The 26,729-nt window shown below is 46.5% G+C and overlaps 1 protein-coding gene across 11 annotated transcripts in view; it reads right to left on the bottom strand.

The window, feature by feature from the left end:
• Positions 1-1,315: 1,315 nt before the first annotated feature.
• Positions 1,316-26,729, bottom strand: part of THRB (thyroid hormone receptor beta) — a 455,296-nt gene continuing 429,882 nt past the window's right edge. For 10 of the 11 annotated variants that reach the window (XM_075547153.1, XM_075547147.1, XM_075547155.1 and 7 more), the window contains 3 exons: positions 15,076-15,222; positions 7,238-7,496; positions 1,317-6,636 (listed from right to left, as the gene is read on the bottom strand). In XM_075547153.1, the coding sequence (XP_075403268.1) occupies positions 6,395-6,636; positions 7,238-7,496; positions 15,076-15,222 (648 nt within the window). In that variant the 3' untranslated portion in view covers positions 1,317-6,394. Of the gene's footprint in view, positions 6,637-7,237; positions 7,497-15,075; positions 15,223-26,729 lie in introns of all 11 variants that reach the window. The other variant, XM_075547158.1, reaches the window with a different exon arrangement.

Genomic DNA, 26,729 nt, shown 5'->3' with positions numbered 1-26,729 from the left:
CATGAGGATGGAGTGTGGAGGTACATCATGTAGAAAAAAGGTAACTATCAAATTATTCTAGGTAGAGGAACTCAGGAAATGGAGCTCTGGATCAATCTAGTCCAGGGAAACAAGAGATGCTTGAGGTCTTACCTGGACTGGTTTCCTTCATGAGCTGATGAGGATGTAACATCAATTAAAAAACAAAAGCAAAACCTCTTTATTTGGTTCATGGTCTGGTCAAATCTTTTGTGTTCAAGAGACACCACTGCTGTTGTGAAAATGGATGTGTTTTCAGACTTACCATATACACTCTAGTATAAGCCGACCTAACTATCAGCTGAGGCACCTAATTTTACCACAAAAACTGCATCAAGAATGTGCTGAAAAAAACTCGGCGTATACAAGAGTATATATGGTACCATCCAGCCTGGAAATTGGCTGCTTTGGCTTTTCCATCATCTCTCCCCACTCTTTCAAAGTACCGAGACTTAAATTTTTCTTTGAGGACGGTTCTTTCCATCATTCCTCTTCTCTTCCACCCAGTTCCAGGGAAAAGTCTATTTTAGAGGATTACGTGGTGCGGCAGGGACTGGCTCAGGAATGGGCACAGGAGTTCATCTGGGTCTGTGAGAATTGGACTCAGCGGTTTCATTGGCTCTGCTGCAGAAAAGCAACACTGCCCCCTGGCTGTGTGGTGTTTAGGAAGCCACAGGGCTACTGGAGGCCACCCTATGGCGAGAGGCTACCCAGCTGCCTACATGACGGAAATCTCTGCCGAAGCAAGGAGACATGGAGAGAGGGCTAGGAGTCTTTCCTAATTATGTTGAATGAGCATCTATCTATCCAGCGATGCCTGAAGCTCTATGTCTCCTGAGCTTCTGGATACAAGAGCCAGTAAATTCTCTTTATGTTGAAGTCAGTTGGATGTAGGCTTTAGTCCCTTGCCACAGAAAAGGGTTCAGGGCAATGGGGTTTGAGATATATGGTGGTTACTGAGGTCTGTGCAGTTCTCTTAACCAAATTATAGTACTCTGAAACATTTTAAGAAGATATGAAAGACCTTATAATTCTTTCCTCCTCTCATCTCTATAGCTTCCTCCAGAGATACCCCTCCCCCGCACCAACCCTGAACTTGTCTCCTCCCTTCCCCCATACTGTCGTCCCAGATACAATTCTATTAGTCTACTCGATGTTGATGAAACGATGCCCTTACACCCCCTTCTCTTCCCTTTGGGTAGCAGCTGATGTGAGCAGAGCAGGCAACACCAGGCAAAAGAATATTTAAAGAAAAAAGAGACAGGAAAATGTATCAGTTATAAGCTTTTTCTTTCTTTTTTAGAATTTAAGCTTATGAATTTATCTACACCCACTATAGTCATAATTACAATTTAATATCTGCATACAAAAGCTATGTAAAAATCCATTTCCCCCCCAAATATACAAATTTTCTTTTTGGATAGTTCAAAACATTTCGATCACAGATTTCAACAGAGTTTTAGATGGAAAAAAAAATCAATCTAGCAATATCACTTAACACTGTTTGCAAAACAAAATCTTCCAACGACTGTAGATATTTTCCTGTTTTGTAGTGTTTCTGTTTCTGATTCTCAGGGCATGAAAACACAACGGGGGAAAGAGCAGGTTTCTCTCTGGAGAGCGCAGCACAGAGGCCTCATTTGGCTCTGCGCTCACACGACCAATGCCGATCAGTCAGGAAAAAAACCAAAGAAAGAAAGAAAGAAAGAAAGAAATGGCGTAGGGTCAGCTCATTCATGCCCTGATATTTTCTCTAGCAACAGTACCTGTGTAATTACATAAAGTGTCTCCTTTCGTCTTACATTGTGCTCCGTAATGTACATGAGTAGCGTCTGCAGCCTGAGGAGGACCGATTGTCTGTTTGATTGTCTTGTGCATCAGGTGGGCCAGCTTGGCCCAGAAAGCCACACGCAGCTGTTTACCTGCACGATATTGCTCTTGAAGGGCGGCATCAGTTAATGTGCAAACACATCATCAATGCACACATTTTGCATTTGCAAACATTTACACGGCACACAGGAAAAATTCTGTGTCGAGGCCAAACCTTTTATCCCCTAGTCTTTTTTTTTTCATGTGTGTGTTTTTTCATGTAATTTTTTTTAAAGATTAAAGCAAAATGTTTCAATTGTAAAAAATACACACCGGGCAAATCCTTACCTGGGTAATAAATATCTACATCACAGTACAATAAAATTTCTCCTCTATAAAATTTAAATATGGATTATAGTCTATCGCTATCAAAAGAAACACTAGGCTACTATTTCCATATCATTAAAATAACAGGAAAAATGATGAGCTTATTTTAGGACCTGCCACTCTAGCCGTTGTGAAGGGCAGAGGGATTCAAATGTCTGTCATTGCCCTCCTTTTGTGGAGAGGAAGGGCTGTTTTGATGACTCACTTAAATTCAGTTCATGAAAAAGGGTTAGCCTTCGCAATGCTGGTTACAGTTCAAAACCTTAAGACCGATTTCATAATTTATGACTCATGCAGCAAAAGGTCAATATGACACGAACAGGTGAGAGTCCCGCAGAAGAAGAGGGATCGCGGACGAGGACACGCATGCAGGGTGCTCAGCAGGCCGTCCCGGGGAGGCTGAGTCTGTGGAGGGGCGTAGTGTCGAGAGGGGGCAGGGCTGGCACATCTGTTCACAGAAGAGCAATCGGCGAGCGCTGCTGGGGCAGAGCGGGGGTGGCAGAGCACCCCAAGGCCACACTGCAGGTGGAGGGGTGTCCCTCAGGGCACCCGTGAGGGGACATCACTGGTCAAGCGCGTCATTGAGGACCAAGGCTCATTTGACTGGAAAAAAGCTCTGAAGTGGCACGTGGTGATTTGAGCAGATTCACGAAGAAACGATTTCACTTTTTTATTCTCACTATTTCTGGAAATACTGGACATCTACACTGAAGAGCAAAGTACACTTGAGGGACACGCACACACCACACACACACCACACACACACCACACACACACACACACACACACACACACACACACACACACACCACACACACCAGTCATCTCCAAAAGTGAACTGATGTGGCAGTCAGATCCCAGTTGTGCAGATGAGCTCTGCTTGACTGGGATGTCCCCTCACGGGAGACAGATGTGAAGGGCGTTTCAACCAGGTTCACACTTGGTGTGAAAGTCCTGACGTATTATGGAAAAAATTAAAAACAACAAAAAAGGCTTAAAATCTAGAGCAAATCCCTCACAGGTGAGCTTTATGAGATGGCGTTTCGAGATGCTCTTGGTACCCCAGTCACCCAAGGAGTGAGTTTAGTTGCTTGGATCACTAGAGTCATGATCCTTTGGGTCCTGACAGCCTTCTGTCAGTGCAGGCACGCCGATGCTTGTCCTGCTCAGCAGAGAGTATTCAGCCCCCAACTAGACTTTCGGACCAGCAGTTTGCTTGTTTGAAGCAATTGCTTAAGAGGCCGACGGCCAAATATGACTGTATTTTGGGCTAGCTGGGTTAGTATCGTAGATCCATTGGACTGTTTGGCCAATTCCCAAAGTCTATCCCAAAGCATTTGAATTGAGCCGTAGCTCAGCTCTGTAAGTGCATGTGGATCTGGGAGTGTCTGAAAAAAGAGATTCTTCTCAAACAGAGCGAGGAAACGTGTCAGGGGTGTCCCTGTCTACAGACCAGCCTTTGCCCCACATTCTGAACTCCCCCAGAACACAGAAGGCAGGTCAGCTTTTGCTTCTGTCTCAGGGTACTTCTCCAAGGACAGAAAAGAGAGGGGCTGAGATGTTCGCTTCGTGAGTCCTCAGGGAGGGTGGCTGGAGGCGAGCCAGAAAAAGCCCAACCCGAGAACGGCCTGCAGAAAACGGCAAGGCAGGACATCTCCCCCATGGCCTCCATGCTTGTCATTTTCAGCGAAGCCCCTTGTTTCCTTCTCTGGCTACTTAGCAAATTCAGCAGTTGATCCTCTCATTTCCTTGCCCGCAGAAGCCCTCGTTAAGCATCCAACTTCCCTCCAGATTATTTCCATCAAACTTGGGGTTTTTCGTCCCCCCCACTTCCAAGGCCATGCTGCCTTCTTCTAAGTGGCCCAACATTATGTTGCGACAACATCAAATCTGCTTTGTTTTCTCCCACCCCCCCGAACCACTAATTGCTCCAGACGTTCGTTGAATAAAAGCAGAAAATAAGACAAGAAAGGGAACCATGCGATAACCAGGTTCCCCCCTTGAGATTCCTACACTATGAAGGATGGGACGGGTTTGAGATCATCTAATCCAATGACTCATTCAACAGATGAGAAAATCCATACCCCAAATCGCACATCTTCCAACGGATAGGGCACGGACTTGAACTCAGGCCCCTAGGACTTCTGGGCCACTTATGCTCCACTGAACTTAAAAAAAAGTATCCGTCAACTTGGTTTTCACAGTGACTTACATTCCTTTGTTTTCAGGTGACCCTCACTGATATGGCTTATATTCCCCAGTATCTCCAGGATAAGGCAGTAAAAGGCAGGCAAAGGAATAGTTTGTATCTACTATGCCAGTGAAGGATGAGGTACATTCAATTGCATGGGTACATTCTTTGCCCATTGTCTGAAGTTCAAGTGATGAGGTCTCACTCTTTTTTTAAGTGGGCACAAGCTACTCCGGCAGAAGGGAGGCAGACGGGTCGGGGGAAAGATTGTACGTGCACAGTCTCCAGGCCTTTTCTGTGACTATCAGTTTGTGAGAGCCCCAGTGGTGAAGTGGTTACATGCTTGGCTGCTAACCCAAAGGTCAATGGTTCGAAGCCACCAGCTGCTCTTCACGAGAAAGAGGAGGCAGGCTGCTGCTGTCAAAATGACAGCTTTGGAGACCCAGTGGAGGCACTTCGACTCTGTCCTATTGGGTCGCTGAGTCATAATCAATTGGAGAGTAACTGGTGGTAATCGTAGTGATAGTGTTATCAGTCAGGGTAGTGATGCAAGAGGGACAGGCAGGGCCTGTGAGGGGACCAGTGGCTTCTATGGTTAGTGAAAGGCTATCTAATACCTCAGACTCCTAGGGGAAGATGGGGCCTAAGAAACATTGGTGAGTCAAGCCAAGAGCTTGAGGACCTGAGACAAGCCGCCGGGAGCAGTCACCCAACCATCAGGACCCGAAGGGACTCTCAGAACATGGCATTTCCTTCAACTAAACAATCTGAACACACGAATCTCTCCTTAGAATTATTCCAGAACAAGACACACATTTCAGCTTATCTCCCCTTGATTAGAAGATTTGCTGCTCCCTGGAGAAATCTGTTGTCAGCTCAGCAAAGATGCAATCAGAGTGACTAACTTGGGAGATGGTAGATCAGATGCCATTGAGAAACGACAACATCCTGGAACGAAGTTTGATTTGAGTGGAGATTTTTTCCGAGCCTAAATTGTAAAGAAGCCTTCCAGCTGTGCAGTGATGCTAAGTGAACTTGGGGAAACCGGTGAGTTACTGATGTTGGTGAACACTTCTAACTTCTTTGGGCTCACTGAACAGAGGTCCCCAACCCCCTGTCCCATGGGCCCCAATCAAATACCCGCACAACTTTGAGTCATGCTCCTGTACAGGGAGAGCTAGATCATCAGGTTTAAAAGTGATATCGAAAGAGACAGCTAACATTCACAGGGCATAAATGCTCCTGTGCCTGCGAAGTTATCCGGCTGGCAAAGGATGAAGGAAGCTGAAAGCAGAAGGCTCTTGAATGGTTACATATTTGCTCCAAACTTCCTCCATATGGCTGAAAGCCATCTCTAATCGTGTCCTGATCAAAGAATCATGATTAGGCTAAGGTGACAATATCATCTTGGTTTTAAGGCTTCTTTAGTCTTCTGCCCTGGGTGGTGAGAATGGTTGAGCACTCAGCTACAAGTGGAAACGTTGGCAGTTGGAGCCCACCCATAGGTACCTCGTGGGACAGGCTTGGTGCTCTGTGTCTGAAAGGTCGCCGTCGTGAACACCCTGTGGAGTAGTTCTACTCTGGACTCCTGGAGTGGCCACGCGTCTCAACTGCCTTGCCGGCAATGAACAGCAGCCTCAGCTTCTGTGGCTCCAGGATGCTTGCTGAGTCTCTGAGCAGACACAGATGGGAGCTGGTGATGGCTTGGTGCTGGTGAATTAATGACTGTTCCCCCACCCCACCCCCACACCTGCAAAACCGCCGAAGCATTCACATCAAAGGACTAGAAAAACAAATGCACTAGTTACAAGTACCCGCATTCAAGGGGCAATTCCTCCATGTCTATGCCAAGGACTAGCTCCCTTTCTCCCCAGAAAAACCACCCACCCCCAACAAAAGGAAAACAAACAACAAACAAACAGAGCTAGGCAATGGAATGAAATGACACCCAGTAGTGCTGTAGGAATTAAGAGAATGAATTCAGTCTGTCTAATCTTCGAACACTTCCAAGAACAAAGGGGGGAAAAGTTCCGTGGGACATTCCACCTTCATATGCAGGAAGCGGCTGGCGTGGCAGGCTCCGATCATCCGCAGGTCTGTTACCTTCATCAGGAGTTTTGGCCAAAAGTGTGTCACATGGTGTTTTCGGTAATTGATATAGTGTTCAAAGGCCAGCAGGAAGCTATCTTGGTATTTTTCTATTCTTTCAACACAGGCGAGCCCTGGGCGATCTGGGAGGAAGAAAGAAGACAGGCGTTCATTTGGAGGTGGGAAGAAGCATCCTTGCCTTGTCTTGTCCAAGGTGGTGCAGCTGAGCCAAGGACAGATTTTGCATCTCCCCCCTGGTTTCCAGGGTACTGCTCACACCTATAGCCACTGTACTGTATGTACTCAAGTATAAGCCGCCCCGAATGTCAGCCAGGGCACCCCATTTTACCACAAAAATGTGCTGAAAAATACTCAGCTATACACGAGTACATGTAGTATGTAAAATTAGAAGGATGCAGGCTTGGGCAGCTACAGGAAACAGGCTAAGAGCTGTCCACTGAAGGTGGGACATGTTGACGAAGCTTTCAGTGGAAAGATGAATCTTTCAGGTGACCCTCTTGGCTCTATGGCCCCTACCCTAAGAGACTGCAAAAAACCATCCGGCACCTGACAGCCCCCTCCAGTTACCAGTTCATGGGTAAATCCCTCCTTGCATGTTGACGGAGAGTGAGGCATGGCTCTGACGCTCCAGGGAGATCCAGTTGTTCACTGAATGATTTCGAATGAACACTAGATGTGCCAAAGCTCCGTGCAGACCGACTTCCCGAGCCCTTGCACACTCACCTGAAGACATCAGCAGGACGGCCTGCAGAAGGGCTACTTCCGTGTCGTCCAGGTTGAAAGAAGAGAGGGACATGCCCAGGTCAAAGATGGCGTCAGACACCACCCCAAGACCCCCATTTTTCAGCTGGCCCCGCGTCACTGCCATTTCCCCGTTGAGCGTGAGAGTCTCACTTTCTGGGTCGTAGCGCACAGCAGCACGAAGGGACATGATCTCCATGCAGCAGCCTTTGAGGAGGATGATCTGGTCTTCACACGGCAGCTGAAAAGAACCAGCCCACAGGCGCAAAGAGCCAGGGGACAAGTGTCAGTCAGGAACCATCAGCCCTCTAGGCAAATCAACAGACGCAGCACCCTGGTCAACATCCGAGCCCCGGATTCTTGAAGAATGTGCCTTTTCCCTGCCTGCTGGGCTGGCGGCCTCAGGCCTCCAAGGTGGGGGTCATGTTCATCTGCTTTAATCTCAGCAGCGTGCATGTCTTTGACGAGAGATCACACGAGGGCTGCAGTCTTGTGTGAAAGAGCACTAGCTAACCCCTCAGCGTGGGGTGTGAATTATGGCTCTGACTTATAATTGCTGGAAAGCAGGCTTTATGGGCAATTCACCTTTGCGTTCTCTTCCACGCAGCCCCATGCCTGCTATGGTAGAAATCCAGCGTGGTGGGGTTGGGTAGGGAGGGGCGATACCTGTTCCATTAACTGTTGGCACTTTTGTATCTTATTAGGAAAAAAAAAAGCGTGTGTGTGTGTGGGGGGGGGCGGGGCGGTGTCAGTTTGCTCCTTTGTTGGTACGTGCCATTGCTTTGGATTTGACTCCTAGAGACCTATGGGAACACAGGAAACACTGCCATGCCTCACACCATCTGCACAGCCGCCGCTCTGTTTGAGGCAATTGTTTCAGCCCCTCTGTCAATGCGCCTTACTTAGGGTCTACCTCTTCTCATTGACCCTCTATTTTTATCAATCATGATGTTCTTCTCCAAGGACCCTCCTGATAACACGTCTAAAGTCAGACTTTTATAGAAAGATCGTAAAATGCTAAGTTTCTTACAGCGCGAGTCTTGATCATGACTGTTGGGTGAACTTTATCCATGTTGACATCTCCCATGCATGAACAAACAAACAAAAGCTCAAACTCGCTGCCATCGAGTCGATGCAGACTCATAGTGATTCTGCAGGTCTGGGTAGAATCGCCTCTGTGAGTTTCTGAGCCTTTCTGAGAGTAGAAAGCTGATCTTTCTGGCCTCCCAGAGTGGCTGGAACTGTTGACCTTGTGGACTACAGTTCAATGAGTAACCGCTACTGAGATGTTGCCGCTCTGTGATTCTGTGCTTAGAGGAGAGTAATTCCAGTGACTTTCTGAAAAGAACAGAACTCTACAAGTCTGTGGGTCCAAGTTTTGGCCTCACGTCTGCCCCACAATGCACTGGGTGACCTTGGGCAAGGTCGATAACATCTCTGGGTTATACACATCTCTAAGCAACTTACTGTATATGCTCCTGTATAAGCTGAGTTTTCCAGCACATTTTAAATACAGTTTTGGTGGCAAAATTAGGTGCCTTGGCTGATATTCAGGTCTGTTTATACTCGAGTAGATATGGTAATTCCAAATTGCTTAACTTTTTCCTACAGAACAAGCCCCAATCCCAGGACCATGGAGTGGCTTCTGACTCATAGGGACCCTACACAGGGTTTCTGAGGCTGTGACTCTTTTCAGGGACAGATAGCCTCAACTTTCTCCCTTAGAATGGCTGATGGGTTTGACCTCTCAACATTAGCAGTCCGACACTTCCCCAACTGTGCCGGAAGAATAAAAGTCAGCCATACTTGGCTCTAGAATCCACAAAAACCAGCGCGGTGTGAAATTGAAAACTCAAGCTTGGATAGGTCTCCAGTAGTAGTAGAGAACTGACCAAAGAAGGAGACAGAGGGATGAACTCAATGCCAATGGCAGTGAGTCTGTGCCCTCACCTTCCTCAGAGTCATCTGAGGGCTGATTGAGTAGGATCACTGGGCTACACCCATTTGGCAGGAGCCTTGGTTGTGTAGTGGATTACTTGTGGGGCTGCTAACTGCAAGGTTGCCAGTTCGAAATTATCAGGAGAAAGATGAAAGCCTTTACTTCTGTCAGGAGTTACTGTCTCAGAAATCCACGGGGGCAGTTCTACCCTTCCCTGTGGGGTCACTATGTTGACTGGAGCACTGAGAGGTCTAGGGTGGGGCTGCAAGTTTTGCATTTCTCACAAGTTCCCTGGTGACGTTCCCCAGGCCCTATTCTTGAGAATCAGTGGCATAGAATACATCCAAGAAAAATGACCAATTACTGTAGTTCAATCAGAGCAAACCATTTACGCGTTTATCTGTCACAAAGTATACAGACTTGTGTAGGCCCCACTTTCATAGACGGTCTGCTTACAACGTAGAACTTCAAACCAAGCCATCAGTTATGGATGGTTGATTCAAATTGAAATAAAATCTGAATAAGTATTTGCAAAGGATCACTGATGGGTAAACCCATGCCAGACATCCTTCTCCTTTAAGAAGAGCAAATCCTGAGTGAGGTTTGGTTAACCACAGGGGCAAATCACCTCTCTCAGTCATCTGCCCACAGGCTTTCTTTGTGAGAATGCTCAAACAGGGGCAGGGCAAGAGGCAGGGAGCGTCCACAGACTCTTCCTGTCTTCCTAAGAAAGCGTGCCTCAGGTTGGCTCATACAGATGGAGGTGCCCCGCACTGTGAAGTCTCAGAGAGCTGCTGTGACAGCCATCACCGGGGCACAGTCCGTGTTTCCAGCAGTGCCGCCATCAGTGTGTTGAGTCTTGGAAAGCTCCAGGCATCACACAAACTTTCTAGGGTGGGTTGACCCGGGTTTGAGCCCATCCTGGAAGCACAGTGTAACAAACAGCACAGACATCAAACTGGCTGTCAGAAGTCACTGGCTCCCAAGCACCGTTGGAGTCTCAAACTCACCTTCACAGGTAATTCAGAAAGTGTAAAAGGCTAAGAGAGGTCCCTTGGAGGACCCTGATGCTAGAAATGCATGAATTTCTGTGGTGAAAGTGGCCCCAAAATATAGTGGAAACAGAACGACACCCCAGCAGAATATCAGAATAATATTTCCCACACTGTAGGGTATCAAGATTGAAAGGAGGATCAAATTCTGAAAATGAAGCAACCTGTGGGAGTTACATAATCTGTTGTCAATTTGAGACTTAAGAGTGAAGGGGTGGAGGGTAGCCTGTCAATCAGATCACAGCTTGATGACCTCATTTGGAGGTGCCAAGGAGATAGATGGCTGGAGGTGGGACACACACTCACTCCCTGCAAAACATTCCTGTGGACAAGACACATGAACTATGCTAGATCCCTGGAGCTGAAGGAGCCACGTGGAGACCCACACCAGTGCCGAGATGCTTCCGTTGCCACTGGATCCACACGGCTTCTCACTTATTGGCCTGTGTGCGATCTTCTGGCATTCAGTGTCATTGCATGTGTTGCATGATTCCAAAGAGGAATTTATAGATTGGTATTGGATATAAGGGCTATATCAGACTTATGGACTTGATCTGGTCTGGACTGGGATGTTTTCTCAATATTTAATTGCTCTTGTATATAGAGCTCTTTCTTATACACATCAGAATGTCCATGAATTAATTTGTTTCTCTAGTCTGCCCGGACTAACATGCAGGCTTAAATTTCTGAGGAAAACATGAAAGAGAAGCTTGTCTGTTACACCTGGACTTGGACAGTTCCACAGCGACCCCTCACCTGCTCCACAGTGACGAACATGACCGTGTTCTGAAAGCACGGGCGAGAGCTCTGAGCGCCCTTCTACTCTGACAGCCATGAGTTAATTCACCGAGAGTTGAATTAACTTGATGTCAACTGGTGGTGGCGACAGGCTCTCTGCACTGTGACGACGAGGTTACTAAGACCATCTTATACTAAAATACTTAGATGATATATCTCCTACAGTTGCCAGTAATATGTTAGTTAAATGGGGGTGCTGTTCTGTTTCTTTATTTCAATATTGATTATGCAGATGTGTGCCAATTTGTAAACATTCACTAAGCTGCACTTTCATGATATGTACTTGTACAGATAGGCAAAAGTAGAAAAGAATAAGAAACTGTAGCATTAAATACAAAGTACAATATGGTTGACATTATATTATTGTTTTATATTATGACCGTAATACTATTTATGATGGCCCAGACATTGTGCCAAACACTTTCCTTATATGATCCCATTTAATTCTTCCAAGACACACACACACACAGACACACAGACACACAGACACACAGACACACACACAGACACACACACACACAGACACACACACACACAGACACACACACACAGACACACAGACACACACACAGACACACACACACACAGACACACACACACACAGACACACACACACACAGACACACACACACACAGACACACACACACACACACAGACACACACACACAGACAATAGTAGGCACCAAGATGCTAGAAATGTCATCTCGTTACCGTGATTGTCCTTATGAAGTTACAGACATCTTCAATGAGCAGGTATCTAAACTGTAATAGATGGTAACTTGGAAAGAAGACGGTGAGAAGGGCGCATGAAGTTTGATGCCAACTACCGAAATAATTAAAATTCCTCTGTTTGGGCTCACTGCCTTGTGGGTGTGATGAAGTCTGGGTGATTCCTGGCTGTAGCAGGCCCTGGCCCCTGGGAAGCTTAGGTTAAGAGGCAGACAGATGTGCTCTCCTAGAGTCCTAAAGCCGACTGCATTGTCCTCTGGGGGATGGTGCTTGGGAAGCTGAGAAATAGGGAATGCAAAGGGTCTCCATTCGTGTCTGCGGTCTCTCGGCTTCTGGCTGGTCTCCCTTTATTGGAAACTCAAAGACACAAATGAGCCATCGAGCAAAGGCAGGGAGTCATCCAGGAGAGGCAACTCAGCATCCTTCCAGGTGAGACCAGAATCAGTTAGCACTTGGTAGCTTACATAAGAGGCTCACAGCAGTACGCAGCCTCTCTATTTGGTACCTTTCTGGTCTCCTTGGAGGCGTGAAGAGCAATAGATTGGTACCTCATGAGGTTTATCAGAGAGAAAAATTCCCCAGAAAACATAATCAGTCCCATTGATTCAGAAACCGAAGACCAGAGGCAGAATGTGATTGTACTGGGTGAAATCATAGTATTATGAGCTAAAATCTAAAGAATGCTTATGACCTAGGCACTGTGCTAAGCACATTACATGAGCATAAGTAAACAAAACAAAAGGATGACTACAAAATCACAGAAATCTTAAACAAAAATATCAAAATGTGAAGGTATTGTTTGGGATGTATCTTCCATCCAGGTCTATACATTTGGAAGGCAGTTTTTCCAACTCTCCAACCTTTCCCTGAAGAATTTCCTGTCGTTGGTTTATACCATGTCATAACGGTACCTTGGACATCCTTGAGGCACTAAATTAGGTTCTTTAAAAATATTCTTTGACTTTGGGAACCAAAAAGAAGACAGAAAGGGCAAGATTGGGACTGCGGGGTGGATGGGGTGATGTTTCCCAGTGAAATTCTCATAGGGTAATCCTTGCTGCCCGTGAAGAAGGACAAGGTGCACAGTCGTGATAGAAAACAACCACTCCCAAAACACCAGCACAGCTTTCCTGGCCCTTTTCTCACCAGTGCAGTTTTCAGTTTTCCTAAAACTTCACAAGAAGCCCCTGAAATTGTCTTGTGTCCTTCTGGGAAATCGATCAAGGTTACCCCTTTGGATCCCATAAAAGGATCTGCAGAACCCGAGCTGACTGCTCTGCTTTGACGTGAACAGCTCCAGGAGATCTCCTCAGAAGTCACTGCTTTGATGGAACCTTTTTTTTTTTTGGGGGGGGGGGGTTGGGTGGGTATCTTACTGGGACAAAGATGAGTATATCACTAAGAGCGCTTGTCTGCAGCAGCTGGTGACTGGTAACAGAGACAGGCTGCAGTCTGTGTGGGTTGGAATAAACCAGTGTGTGTGAGAACTGGAAACAGAACAATGCTCTGACGTCCTCTTGTGTATGATCCTAGTTAATTCTTCCAGCAACCTTATAAGTAGGTACTACGATTGTTCCCATTTTAAAGAGGAGTTAGCTAATTTATAGACTTTAAATCACCGTCTGAGCTACTCATATGCTTCCCCATCCAAGTGACTCCATAGTCCAGGTCCTCAGTTACCACATGGCAGGGCTTGCAGAAGTTGCAAACTCTGCTGGGTAAAGGCTTTCCTGAAGATGGGACAAGAAAGGACGGCCTTAGAATCAAAGAAGAAAGATTTGAGGAGATATTAAGCAGAACCTAGCTCTGTGGAAACCAATGAACTTGTTCCTGAGGATTAAAAGTAACTACATGACTATCTTGCTACGCTAATGGAAGTCGATCGCATATTTGGAAAAGCTAAATTGGTTTCCTAATTTTCCCCATCTGGAAAATGGGGTCAACATGATTTGTATTTATTTATTTGACCCTGTGGATCATAGCAAATTATGGATAACATTGTGATGAATTGCAATTATAGAACACTTCAGAGGCAGTTGGTTGAACAGAACAAGGGGATGTGGAGTGGGTTTAAATTCAAGAAAGGTATATGTCAAGGTTGTATCTTTCACAATCCTACTTAATCCGTACGCTGAGCAACTTATGCAAGAAGCTAGACTGTATGAAGAAGATCGCATCATCAGGACTGGAGGAAGAATTAACTTAAAATATGCAGATGGTGAATCCTTGCTTGCTGAAAGTGAAGAAGCCTTGAAACACGGATACAGATCAAAGATTACAACCTTCATTTTGGATTACACTTCAACATAAACAAAACGCCTCTAAAGTGGGCCACAAAGTCACCTCACGGTTAATGGAGCAAATGTTGCTAAGGATTTAACTTTTCTCAAGTCCACACTGAACAGTGGTCAAGAAATTAAACAATGAATTACATTGCACTAATCTGCTGCAAAAGCCTCTTTTAAAGCGTTAAAAAGCAAAACGTAACCTTGAGGACTAAGGTACATCTGACCTATAACCTGATATTTTTAATTGGTGAATGCTTAATGTGAAACACGAATGAAGTTTGATACACATAAGGAGCATGGGAGGAGAAATGATGCACGTGAATTATGACAGACTAGAGGCAAAGAGCGTTGGGTACACTGTGGACTACCGAAGAACGGGCAAGTTTGTCTTGGAAGAAGTATAATCAGGATATTCCTCAGAAGCGGGGATCGTGACACTTTTTATCTCACATACATTGGGTGTGTTACACGAGGGATCAGTCCTTGGGGAAGGACAGCATGCTCTGTAAAGTAGAACTCACCAGAAAATCGAAAGACCTCAAATGAAATGGGGTGACACAGAGCCGGTAACAATGGATTCAAGCTCAGTGACCCGTGCGAAGACGGGGTGCAAGACTGGGCAGTGTGTGTTCTGTTGCACACGGGGTCACGATGAGTCAGAAACTCAAGGGCATGGAGCGACAACAAGAGCCGTCTGTGGACCTGTTCTAAGAATTGGATATAGCCAGGGTAACACTGAGCCTGGAATTAACGGAGGTTATTTCTGTCATTATTTCCCTATGCCTGGAGTTAGGTGGATGGATAGGATTTCGATTCATCTCCTGTGAATCGGTTAATGAATGAAGATGAAAAAATACAATTGAAATGAGTGCACTTTCATTTTGTACGGACAAAGCTTTCCTATGATCAAATCCCTACTCATTAATCTTAAATAATAAATAGTTCCCAACTTTCCTGGAAACGGGTGGAACTACCATGCAAAAAGAACGGAGAAGGAAAGGCAGTTTCCTCACCTCACAGAACATAGGCAACTTTTTGGCAAAATCCACCACTCGAGTAATTGCCGGTGTGATGATTTTTGTAAAGTGGCTGAAGGCTTCCAAGTCAACCTTTCCACCTTCCGGGGCATTTACTATTGGTGCTTGTCCAATGTCTTCAGGCTACGGAAGAGAAATGGAAAAGTTTTAAGTAAAGACGTGGAAGGGATCCCCACTTATCGGAGCTATTTCATGTGACTGAACATGTCTTCTGTGGAGTTCGCAGATCATTGACTCTTCTAAGCAAAGAGACATGGTGATTTCAGTAACGGGTCATAATGCTCACAGGATTGTTGGAGAGAGAGGGAAGGAGGGGAGGGGAGGAAGGGGGAGATAGACAGAACAGGACTTTGGGCTCTGCTTCTAAATGCATAGCACGGACCCGTCGGCCAGGTGACATCCATTCTTGAGCATTTTGTGTGTCTGCATGGAGAGGTGGGCAAATTGTTCACTGGGATGGAACGAAGTGATGATGGGGCAGCCTTGCCAGTGCTCTGTGGACCCAGACTTACTTCTGGCCACCTTCTGGGGCTCCACGCTCCCTTCTGCCCTAGAGACTCCCAGTTTGAGGTAGTCTCAGTAGGCAGAAGGTAACGGGCTCTGGCTGCTCTGAGAAACTGGGTTGTGGACATTCTGTAGGGTGCAGCATCACCAGTGGACCTGCTTGCTGAAGAGCCCATGGCCTTGATCCTCAAATGGCACGTAGCAGCCGGAGGGGGGCCCAGGAGTTCTTAGAAATGCCCAATCTCTGGTTCCTTCCTGACCCAACGGATCAGGATTAGCAATTTAACAAGACCCAAGGGAGTCACCTTGGCAGGTAAAGCAGAGTCTAGGCAGCTCAGGTCTGTGGTTCTGATAGCTCTGGGAGCCATCTAGGTCGTTGACTTGGCAGTCAGTGATCTATCTTCATGGTGCGGCTTCTCTGAGGATACCTTCTGTTTTCAACAGCACTTCCTGTCCGGAACATTCTTCCCCGAGGCCCCTTCCTTTGTCAATAATAACACCCATTGACCTGTGACCTAAAGTTAGCCAGTAGTTCTGTCGGGTAAGTGCTGAATTATTAACCTCAGAGCTGCTGGTTCAAAGCCACCAGCAGCCCCCTGGGAGACAGAGCAGGTGTCTCATCCCATAACGATCCACAGCCTTTGGACTTAGGAAGTATTTGGCGTACTGTGTATAGGCATTGGCTCAATGGCAGTGGGTTGGGTTTGGTTTGGACTAGAAGTGAAGCAGCCCCTGTGTGAATAATCTCAGGTAGTTTCCACACAGTCCTGGTTTTTAGAGCAGCCAACAGGGAAACAGGAAGGCGAAGGCCATCCACCTTAGCACTGGGGTCTATGTTAAGGTGGCCAGATTATAACATCGGTAAAGCGGGACGCCAGCGGACACCTGTGATAAAACTCATTTCCTGGCGAAATAGCCACACGGCAGCCGAAAACCGTCTACCCTAGCTTGTTGTGCATTCTTTCCAAAAATCGGGACTTTTAAAAAACACCGTGGGACGCTTGAAAATCAGGACTGTCCCGCCAAAAGCGGGACGTCTGGTCACCTTAATCTAAGTCCCTCTAACTCCGCACACAGGCTCTTTGGACGACACAGCACATTTCTCTGAAAAGAGCACCTTCTTTCTCCGACATCAAGACGTTATATCCAGGGAACATTTGTTCGTTTGTAGTAGAGATCTAATGGCTACCGAGGGTGGGCAGGGCAGGGAACAGTTTCAGTCCATTGTGACTGGAAAAATCACACTACTCAAGACAGGGCTACACAGTCAATGGAAGCAACTACCATCGTTTCACACCTGCGAAAAAGTGAACTGGCAGAAGTTGTGTGACAGATGCATTTATAACACCTGAAAACTTTTTGACAGCAGGGCATAATATTTCTACTTCTCTTTATGTTTCACCAAGGGAGAGAGACGAGGCTTTCTACTCCCATAAGGAGTTACGGTCTCAGAAGTTCGCAGGGGCAGTTCTATAAGGTTGCAATGAGTTGGAATTGATTTGATGGCAGTGAAGTTTCCTTCCTTCCTTCCTCCTTCTCAAAGTCCTGGCACAGTGGGCTGCTAACCCCACACTCAGCAATTCACCAGCCGATCGGGGAGAGAAACACAACATTTTCTGCTCTGCTGAAGATTTACAGAAAGCCCATGGGGCAGTTTCTACCCTGCCTTCTGGTGCCGTGCCTATAGGGGTGCTCGGAGTCGATGGACGCCTGGACAGTGATTTGGTATGTTGGCTTCATGCTGGCCTTCGAAGTCCTGGTGACCCAGTGGTGAAGTTTCCCAGCAGTAAGACGTGACAGTCTGCTTTCGTGAAGATTGCAGCCTTGGGGAGCCCGTGGGGCTGGTGTACTCTGCTCTATGCGGTTGCTACAGGCTGGAATCTGCTCTATGACAGTGGGCTTGGTTTCGGCCCTCCTTCCTCTCCCCGCCTCTCGAGTGATCTTCCAGGAAGTTGGAGATGCGATGAAGAGCATCTGAGTTGCTTGGCCACTTACCCACTTGGTGGGTATCCTCTTTGCTGAGAGCCACAGTGGAGGCACGGAAACGGCCCGGGCCCCTTTTAGGTATGCATAGGGTGATCAGGATGGAGCTTCCGGGCTTACGTGTTGGGCTGCTCACTGCAAGGTCAGCAGTTGAAAACCACCAGCTTCTCTGTGGGAGAAAGATGAGCTCTCCCACTCCTATAAAGCGTTACAGTATCAGTCATGCCCAGGGGCAGTTTGACCGTGTCCTAGAGAGTCACGATGAGTCACACTAGACTGGATAGCAGTAAGTTGGGTGAGCAGGAGGGATGGATGGGGGTGGGTGGGATGGATGGGGGGGCAGGTGGAACTGACACTATGCGTAAGGCCCCCCAAATACCAAACGCATGGCCATCTCGTGATCCTAATAGGGTGTCCAGGAACAGACAGCTTCCTGGGCCCTTAGCAGCCGGGTGTCTAACTCCTGGTGCCACCAAGACGCCCTTTGAGTTGGCCAAGCACGTCTGAATTCTTCACTTGCAGATCCCTAAGGGCCAGACCCGTGACAAGACTCTGATCCAACAGAGTTGTTCCCCAAAGTCATTATGCATCAGAAGCACTGGAATTTCTACCTCCCACTCCCCAAGAACTCCTGATTCCAGAGAACTGTGCATTTCTAACAAGCTCCCCGGTGCCGCCGGTCCTGGCCCGCCCTTCGAGACCCACTGGCCCGCAGTAGCCGCCCTCAGCTTAGAGCTCAGTTACTTGGCCTCTCCTTCTCACCCTGGCCCCCATTACTCGCCACATTGGATTTTTAGCAGGAGGGAATGCAAAAGATGACTCTTTGGCTCTCTTGTCACCTCTCGAGGGCCAACAGGAGCAGCCCGGCTCTCTGAGGATGTAGCAAGCACCACGCTCGCAGCCCCAGGGGAGGATTTCAAAGCAGGTTACATAACAAACGCTGGCAGCACGTCCCCATTTTTTTTGGATTACCCAGCAGCTTCTGCGGTTTGTTTTTTTCTTTTGTTCTCCCTTCTTTTTTTTTTTTTTTCATAGAAGAGCTTGATGTTTAATTTTAACTTTATACTATAAAATTGAGTAAAGGTTTCCAGAGCAGATTATCAGTTTTACTTTCAATAACTCATACAACTTTTGTTTCACTCCATTCATTGCAATCCCTAGACTGTAATATCGCTTGTGGGTTTTTTTGAATCATTTTATTGGAGGTTTCTCCCTTGTTTTTGTTGCTTGTTTTGGTAGCGGTGAGGGGCGGGCCTCTGAGAGTTTTCTACGGCAATGATGATGATTTGAGGCCACGGCTGGCAAGGCAGGCCCCTGGCAGCCACCAGAGACAGATAGATAGGATCGATGGGCTAGTCCATCCTAATGACCTCGCCTCTCTCTCTTTGTTCTGTTTCTTTCTCCTCAGTAGATAGAACTGCTGTGGGAACCTCGGTTCCTCTGGGGCTCCCTCCTCTCGAGAAGTTGTCCTGGCAGTGCAGGTGTTCTGCCATCGGCTGCTAACCCAAAGGTTGGTGGTTCAAGCCTCCCCAGCAGGTCTGCAGAAGAAAGGTCTGGTGATCTGCTTTTAAACACTGTACAGCCGGGAAAACCCAGCAGAGAAGCTCTACTGGGTGGTCACAGTGATTACCCAGCTCTGTGGCAACATCTTTTCTGTGCCCCCTCCCCCCTCCCCTGTCTCCTTCTCCTTGGTAGGAATGGCAACTAGTAGACTTGTCTTTCAGAACGCCTTGTTGGCTCTTTATAATGGCTTCTCGCCACTGACCATGAGGCTTGTCTTACCTGCCTGGTCCACTTGACTGTTTGGCTTCATAGATCAACAGGTCAAAGGGAGGTGAGCACACATTTAAAAGGGCAGGGCATTACCTGCACCAGTCTGTCTGTCTGTCGGACCATGATGACTCGCACTCATGCTGTGTGATGCTGAAAGGTCAACTAATTATATTTCAAACTCCAGCAGGGTCACCCACGGCAGGTATCAGCAGAGCTTCCCCACTCAGACAGACTAGAAAGAAAGGCCTGGCTACCTGTTTTCAAAAATTAGCCCATGGAAACCTGGAGACCACAATGGATGATTATTTGATGGCGTGCCAGAAGAGCGGCCCCACGGGTTGTTCTAAAAACACACAGTTCTAAAATCCACAACAATGGATTTCAGCCTGCCAGCGATCGTGGAGATGGTGCCAGACGAGGTAGCGTCTTAGTCTCTTGTCTTTGGAGTTGCTATGGAGCAGAGTCGGCTCCCTGGGGGCTAGCAGCAATAAAACTCCGAAACCAGCCCCCTGCCAGCGAGTCGATTCTGACTCTGTGACCTGGTAGGATGGTTTAGAACAGCCCCAGTGGGATTCCGAGACTGTGAGTCTTTACAGGAACAGAGAGACTTGCGTTTCTCCTGAGGGGCAGCTGGTGGATTTGGCTCTCGGACCTGGTGGTCAGCAGCCGAGTGCACAGGTCACTGTACCAGCACCCACAAGGGCTCATATACACACACAGATACCAGACACATTGTGTTTTTTAGAGATAAAAATGTTTAAATCGACATGGCTATGGTCTGGTTGAATCCAAACATCTCCTCATTGAATACTGGTAGATGTAATTTGATTGTCTGTAAATGGTATGCAGCATTCTGGGAAATGCCTGCACATTAATACTGATGTTCATCATGTTCATTAACTCGTGGGGGTGTTTGGGATATTTGAATCACCATCTGTGGTATCTCTAAAATATCAGATCAAAAGGAGAGAATTCTGAAGGGAAAAGGGTAATTTTAACTAAAATTAAAGTTCTAAATATAACAACTTCATAAGCATTTCTTTTATAAAGTAAATAACAGGGTAGGAAAAAAAGATTTACTTTGCAGCTTCTGGGTATTTATTGACAAATACAATTGCTAGACGTAAAAGCTCTCTGTTCAGATATAAGAAATTAAGGTGGAGTCCTGTAACCCTATTTTTGACTTCCTCAGAGATTTTTACCTTAGAGGTAAAAATAACATTTTCTACAATATTTGGACGATGCTAAGAATTACAAATAGTGCAAATATTTGATATCTGTTAAATGGATTAGATATATCATTAGAGTGGACAGTTGTGTAATCCACTACAAGGTACACGTTGGCTCATAGGCACACATAAGCTTTGTAAACGTGCATCAGCTCAGATACTGACACGACAGCTCTGGCATGTACAGTGACAGGTGTCGACCTGGGGGGAAATCTTCTGGTTCTGGTTCCTCTGCCTCTCCTCTGCCCTAAGGGGATGGCCCAGCTGCTTCCCTCCAGCTTCCCTTGGTTGCCTGCCCTGCCATCTTCCCTTTCCCTCCTGAATCTCCCCCTCCCCGCTCCCGCCTCCTCCATTCCAAATTCCACCTGTGCTCCAAGCCACGGCTCCAGTTCTATCTTTTTGAGGCCTTCCCGGATGACCTGAGTTTGAGATGATTTCTACCTCACCTGCATATTCATGAGTCGATCACTCATTTGGCAATTATTATGATCACTTTTTACTGGAGTTATTTAAGCTCACGAACTTCCTGGGAGGGGGCAAAGTAATCCCTAAGTTACTTTGCTTAAGTAACTGTGTGCACGAAATTGGACCCAACAGGTGGAAAGTAGAACCTGTGTTGGTTGAGAGAGTGAATACATGTATTTGTGTGCATGTTTGTGCTTTTATTTAAACCAGTGTTTATTGAGCAACTGTTTTGGATGAGGCCTATTTCTAGATGGTGACGTTACGGCAGCATTCAATGCATCCCCAAAGAACTGACCTTGTAGTGAAGGCAGACGAGGAACAGGAAGAGAATGACCAACTGATTTCAGTTGTGCTAAGTCTGAAGGTGACATGAGAGCACTAACGCACACAGGGTGGCCAGCCAAAGACCCTATGATGAGTTACATATGAGTTTAGACGTGAAGAATGTCCAAGAGGCAGCTTTCCGTAGCGCCAGAACATTTAAGGCAGAGGGAAAAGCAATCACAAAGTCCAGGGGCTAGGAGAAAACCCCGGGATGAGTTCTCATGAAGGTGCAGACAAAGGAAGGGCGGCAGCCAGGGACTCGATGGGACGGTCTGTTCTAAAAAGGGATATCCCCTGAAAGACTTCATGTAAGGGACTGGCAAGATGAGGTGTTTGCTTTTGATGTGGAGATGAGACGTGGGAGCCAAGGAAGAAGCAGGCAGACCACAGCAGTTGCTGGGGCAGGAAGTGAAGTGGGTCTGGACTACCTGGATGGCAGTTGAGATGGAGAGAAGTGAAGTGGAAGACTTGAATAACTTCCTGTGACTGCAGTCAGGGTAGGGGACAGCAAGGAACCTAGAGTGGCTCCTATGGGGAGGAGAGGTGGGAAAAGAGAGTTCAAGTGTGCGAGCAGACGTGGACATCACCTTGAACACTGGAGGAGATGGGTGCTAGACAGACCATGACTAACTGGCAGTCTGCTTGGGAGGTTTCATCAGTATTGCTTAAGTTGAGTGGGAAGTATCGTCAGTCAGCCTCTTTGAGGGTGATGGGTTCAGAGATGAGGACTCCGCTTGAACAAAGCTACTGCTTGGTAGATGCAGAATATATATATATATATCTCTGCAGTATATATAGGCTATTTCGTATCTATGCAGAGCAGAGGGTCAGACGGGATCTTCTCTTTTGTCTGCTGGTTCCTTGGGATCTCCTTCCCTTTGCAATGATGGGCAAGAAGACCAAGGTAGCTGGTGACTTAAGGTTATGGATCTTTTGGCATATCTAGGGTGCACCGTTTAGTCATGGTGAGCAGGGATTAGATGATGAAGGTGGTGGGGAGAGTATGTGTGGTAACTGCTGACAGTAGGCGGCTGTTAGAGATACGCCAAGCACAGTTAAGTCCCCTCACAGTTACGACTTTTATGACATCCATAAGAATATAAGGCAATTGAGCCTTAGAAAGGTGAAGGAACCTGCCGCACACCACACAATTAAGAAGCAACAGAGGAGGCATTGAATCCAGGCTCTGCCACAGTAGCTCTTCCAGGGGAAAAAGTAGGGCAGGTCCGCCTGGCTCTAAAGGTCACATTTTATCCTTGGATAGAGGACCCATTCAAAGCCACACCTCTGCATGTGCACTGAAGGGGTGGACCAGCAACCCAAGTCTGGGCCCCACCCAGGGTCTCACTACTGCTGTGAGGTACAGACGAGACTGTTCCTGGGGGGTGGGGGAAGACACTGCTCTGCTCGTCATCAGCAGCTACAAGTCCCCTGCTCAGCCCACGTTAACTCCTCATCACCACTGTCAACAACACACGAGGTGTTGGTGGTTAAACCGCGCATTTCTGTAGCACTAGAGAGTTGTGTGAATTGAACAAAATAGAATGTTATATAATTTAAAGGCACTTGGAAGTAGTTTTAAAGAGTCACCGTAGATTGATTATGTAAAACTGCATGGCTTTTCCAAAAATTTCCTATTTTTTCATTTCTTCAGACCCAAGTAGATTTGAAACCCAGGTAAAATTTCTAGTCTTGGTGGGGAGGGAAACAGCAAGCCATTGGTTTGGTGAGTTGTTTCAAATGGTGAATGGAAACAAACAAAGCCATAAAACCCCCAAACAAACACATAAAAGATGATCTGATATGTAAGCCTCACATCATTTACAATGAAAACACACACACACAAACAAATCGGTCTTTTTCTGACTTGATCTTATGGTAAAAAATGATAAAGTAGCTGTGTTTGGGGGATAAGTTTCTTATTGATGCCAGATAAATGATTACTTACAGCGTCTAGGACAACATACTTTTAGTACCTTGTGAAATATTATTAAGGAGCCTTGGTGGCGTAGTGAGGTATGAGTTGAATTGCTAGCTGCAAGGTCAGCAGTTCAAAAATCACCAGCCACTCCACGGGAAAAAGATGAGGCTTTCTACTCCCATAAAGGCTTACAGTCTCTAGACCCACAGGGCCAGGTCCACATTGTCCTAGACTCTAGGACCCAGAGCAGTGGTTCTCAACCTGTGGGTCATGACCCCTTTGGGGTCAAACAACCCTTTCACAGGGGTCACCCGATTCATAAGAGTAGCAAAATTACAGTGATGAAGTAGCAATGAAAATAATTTTATTTCACCACCGCATGAGGAACTGTATGAAAGGGTCACGGCCTGAGGAAGGTTGAGAACTACTGTCCTACAGGGTTGCTATGAGACAGAATCAACGTGATGGCAGTAGGTTTTGGTTGGATGATAGAGTATGACATTATTATTCATATACTAGTTATATAATATAAACTCATAGCCACTTTGTCTATTCTGATTCACAGTATCCTAGACTAGTAATCTTTCTGGGAGCAGAAAGCCTCAGCTTTTTCTCCCACAGTGGCTGGTCCCTGTGGATTGCTGACCTCTCGGTTAGCAGCCCAGGCAGCCCCCACACCTGCACTCCCAGGGCTCCTGGTGACTAGAACTGACCTCAGATTTCTCTTGTAGAACGAGATGGGACCTCCACACCTAAAGCTAAGTGAACCAAGACAGGCAGCAGGAGTGTAAGCAAAAAAGGGGTATTGACCCCCCAGCAGTGGTAAACCCTACTATAGAGAAGTTTATTTAGTAATGGGTACTATTCTGTACATTGATACTTTTAGTAAGGCAGTTGTTCACCCTGGGTTCTGGCAGGAATAATTCACTACTCAACAGTACGATTTTCACCCTGAGCATAAATACTTAATTTGGAGTTGACCTACTCTCAGGGCTCTGTGTAAATATGTAAATGGGAAGAGACAACAGGGCTTAACTGTACTCTCTCTGAGGATGGGCTGGGAGTGGAATGGTCAGTTTAGCAAATAGGTATTGAGTTCCGTTCTGGTTATCAATTGCTGGGTGATAACCCTCCTGAAAGTGTACTGACTTACACAACATGTTTTAGTTCCCTTTCAGAGTTGTGAGAGGTCATAGGTTCAGGCGGATGGTCCTCGTAAGGGGTCTCATGTGACTGCTGTCCAGTGGCAGTGGACTCTGGGACCAGCTGAACCCTTCTTCCTTCCATGCTAGTGCCTGGCTTGGTTGAGAATCTTGCTTTCTACATTGCCCTTCCCAAGGCTGTCTTGGGCTTTCTCACACCAAAGCTGTCTCAGAGTAGTTGGGGAATATATATATATATGCCACAAGGAGTCTTAGAACTCAGCCTTGATAGTCACTCAAGCCTGTTTCTGCCCAAACTCATGTTCTACAGGCATCACCGGAGCAGAGGTGTGGACTGACTCTCTCAGGGAGAGAAATGACTGCATATACTGGAGGCAAGAATTTAATGACGACAGTTGTGGACACAAGCTACCACAGCTTCCAGAGATGAGACAGACTCTGAGGTGACAATAGTGAACTAGCTGTGGTCCTTCTTCCCGGGAGCTGCAGCGGTGAGCCCAGGCACAGGAGGTGATTTAGCTGATTGAAACGAAGTTCATTGTAGAGACAGATGGAGCCATGGAGACCTTCTAAGTGCCTCCACATACTTCTGAGAAGCAAATGACCTGCAGAAGTAGTTATTCATATTTGGACCAAGAGCGAGGATTTCTTTGACAGATCAAAGGTCTACATCATTCCCTAGAAGTTTTGAAGTGGAGGGTGCAGACCTCAAGACTGTTTCTAATGACGAGACATTGTGCTCTCTTGACCGAAGAGACTATGGAGTGGGAAGAGGTTCCATTGTATTTTGCTTTATAGCATTCATTTCTCAGCTTTCAGGCTCAGTTCGAAGAGGCATTTCCTGACCGTGCTGGTCAGAGAAGGGAAGCCTCTCTTCTACATCAATTCATAATCATTCCGTTTCATCATGCCTAAACCTTCATTGCCAACCACAAATCCATCTCCACAACTTGTCTGTCCGTCTGCTGTACTGTGGGAGCTATGTCAGCGGTATTTCAAACACCAACAGAGTCACCCAATAGGAACAGGTTTCGGCAGAGCTTCCAGACAAAGAACAATGAAGAAGGAGTAGCTTGCCCACGTCAGAGGACTTAGAGGCTGAAAACCCTGCAGACAGCACTGGAATATTGTCAGTTACTGAGAACCTGATGAATAGAAGCAGAACATCATCACACTGTCAGAAGGTGAGCCCCTCAGGTGTGAAGCCCCTTCCCAACGAGGAGTCCACCCGAATGAGGAGGATGGAGTGGAGCCTGCGGGAGGAAAGTCTGTTGAGGCATGGCTCAAAATGAGAAGAAAGAACTGCGAATATTGAGGGAGGGGAAAATGAGGCGCTGATCCCAAGGGCTCAAGTAGAAAGCAAATGTCCTGAGAATGATGATGGCAACAAGTGAACAAATGTGCTTGACACAATGGATGGATGTATAGATTGTGATAAGAGTTGTATATGCCCCTAATGAAATGATTAAATAATAAAGATTATAGACATTGTCAAGGGAAAAAAGAGCTGCAAATATCAAGAACGTAGAGTGTACAGAGTATGAACCTAGTAAAATTAGAAGTTGTCAAAAATGAAACGCATGAAGCTCAATAGTGTAGGCTGAGTGAGCTGAAATGGATAGTGTTGGTCATTCTGAATCAGGATGTGGCTCACCATGCTGGGAATGACATGACCAAAAGGACTGGCTTTGCAGTCATTGTCAAAAAAGACATTTCAAGATTAGTACTGAAGGACAAGGCTATCTGACAGGACAGTGTCTATCCTTCGATGAGGAAATCCATTCGATACAACTGTTATTCAAATGTATGCACCAACTACCAAACCAGAATTGTAGAATTTGAAGAATTCTACCACCAATTTCAGGTGGAAATCGCTCAAACATGCAATCAAAATGCATGGATCATTACTGGCCATTAGAATGTAAAAGTTAGAAACAAAGAGGAAGGAACTGTCATCGGAAAACAGGGTCTTTGTGAGGGAAAAGACGCTGGAGATCACAGGATAGAATTTGGCAAAACCAATGACTTGTTCAAAGCAAATGCCTTGTTTCAACCACACAAAGGCAACTAGACACAGGGTTTCTCCAGATTGAATACACACAAATGAAATGGACTACATCTGTGGGAAGGGAAGATGGAGAAGCTCAACATCAGAAGGTCACACTGGGCCACCGGCTGATGGTGGAACAGACCATCAATTGCTCATATGTAAGTTCAAGAGGAAGTTGAAGAAAATGCAAACAAGTCCACGAGAGCCAAAGTACGACC

The sequence above is a fragment of the Tenrec ecaudatus genome, chromosome 4, assembly GCF_050624435.1.
Source record: "Tenrec ecaudatus isolate mTenEca1 chromosome 4, mTenEca1.hap1, whole genome shotgun sequence".
NCBI classification, from domain to species: Eukaryota; Metazoa; Chordata; class Mammalia; order Afrosoricida; family Tenrecidae; genus Tenrec; species Tenrec ecaudatus.
Note: the sequence above shows the minus strand (reverse complement) of the source record. Positions and strands in the feature narration are given on the sequence as shown.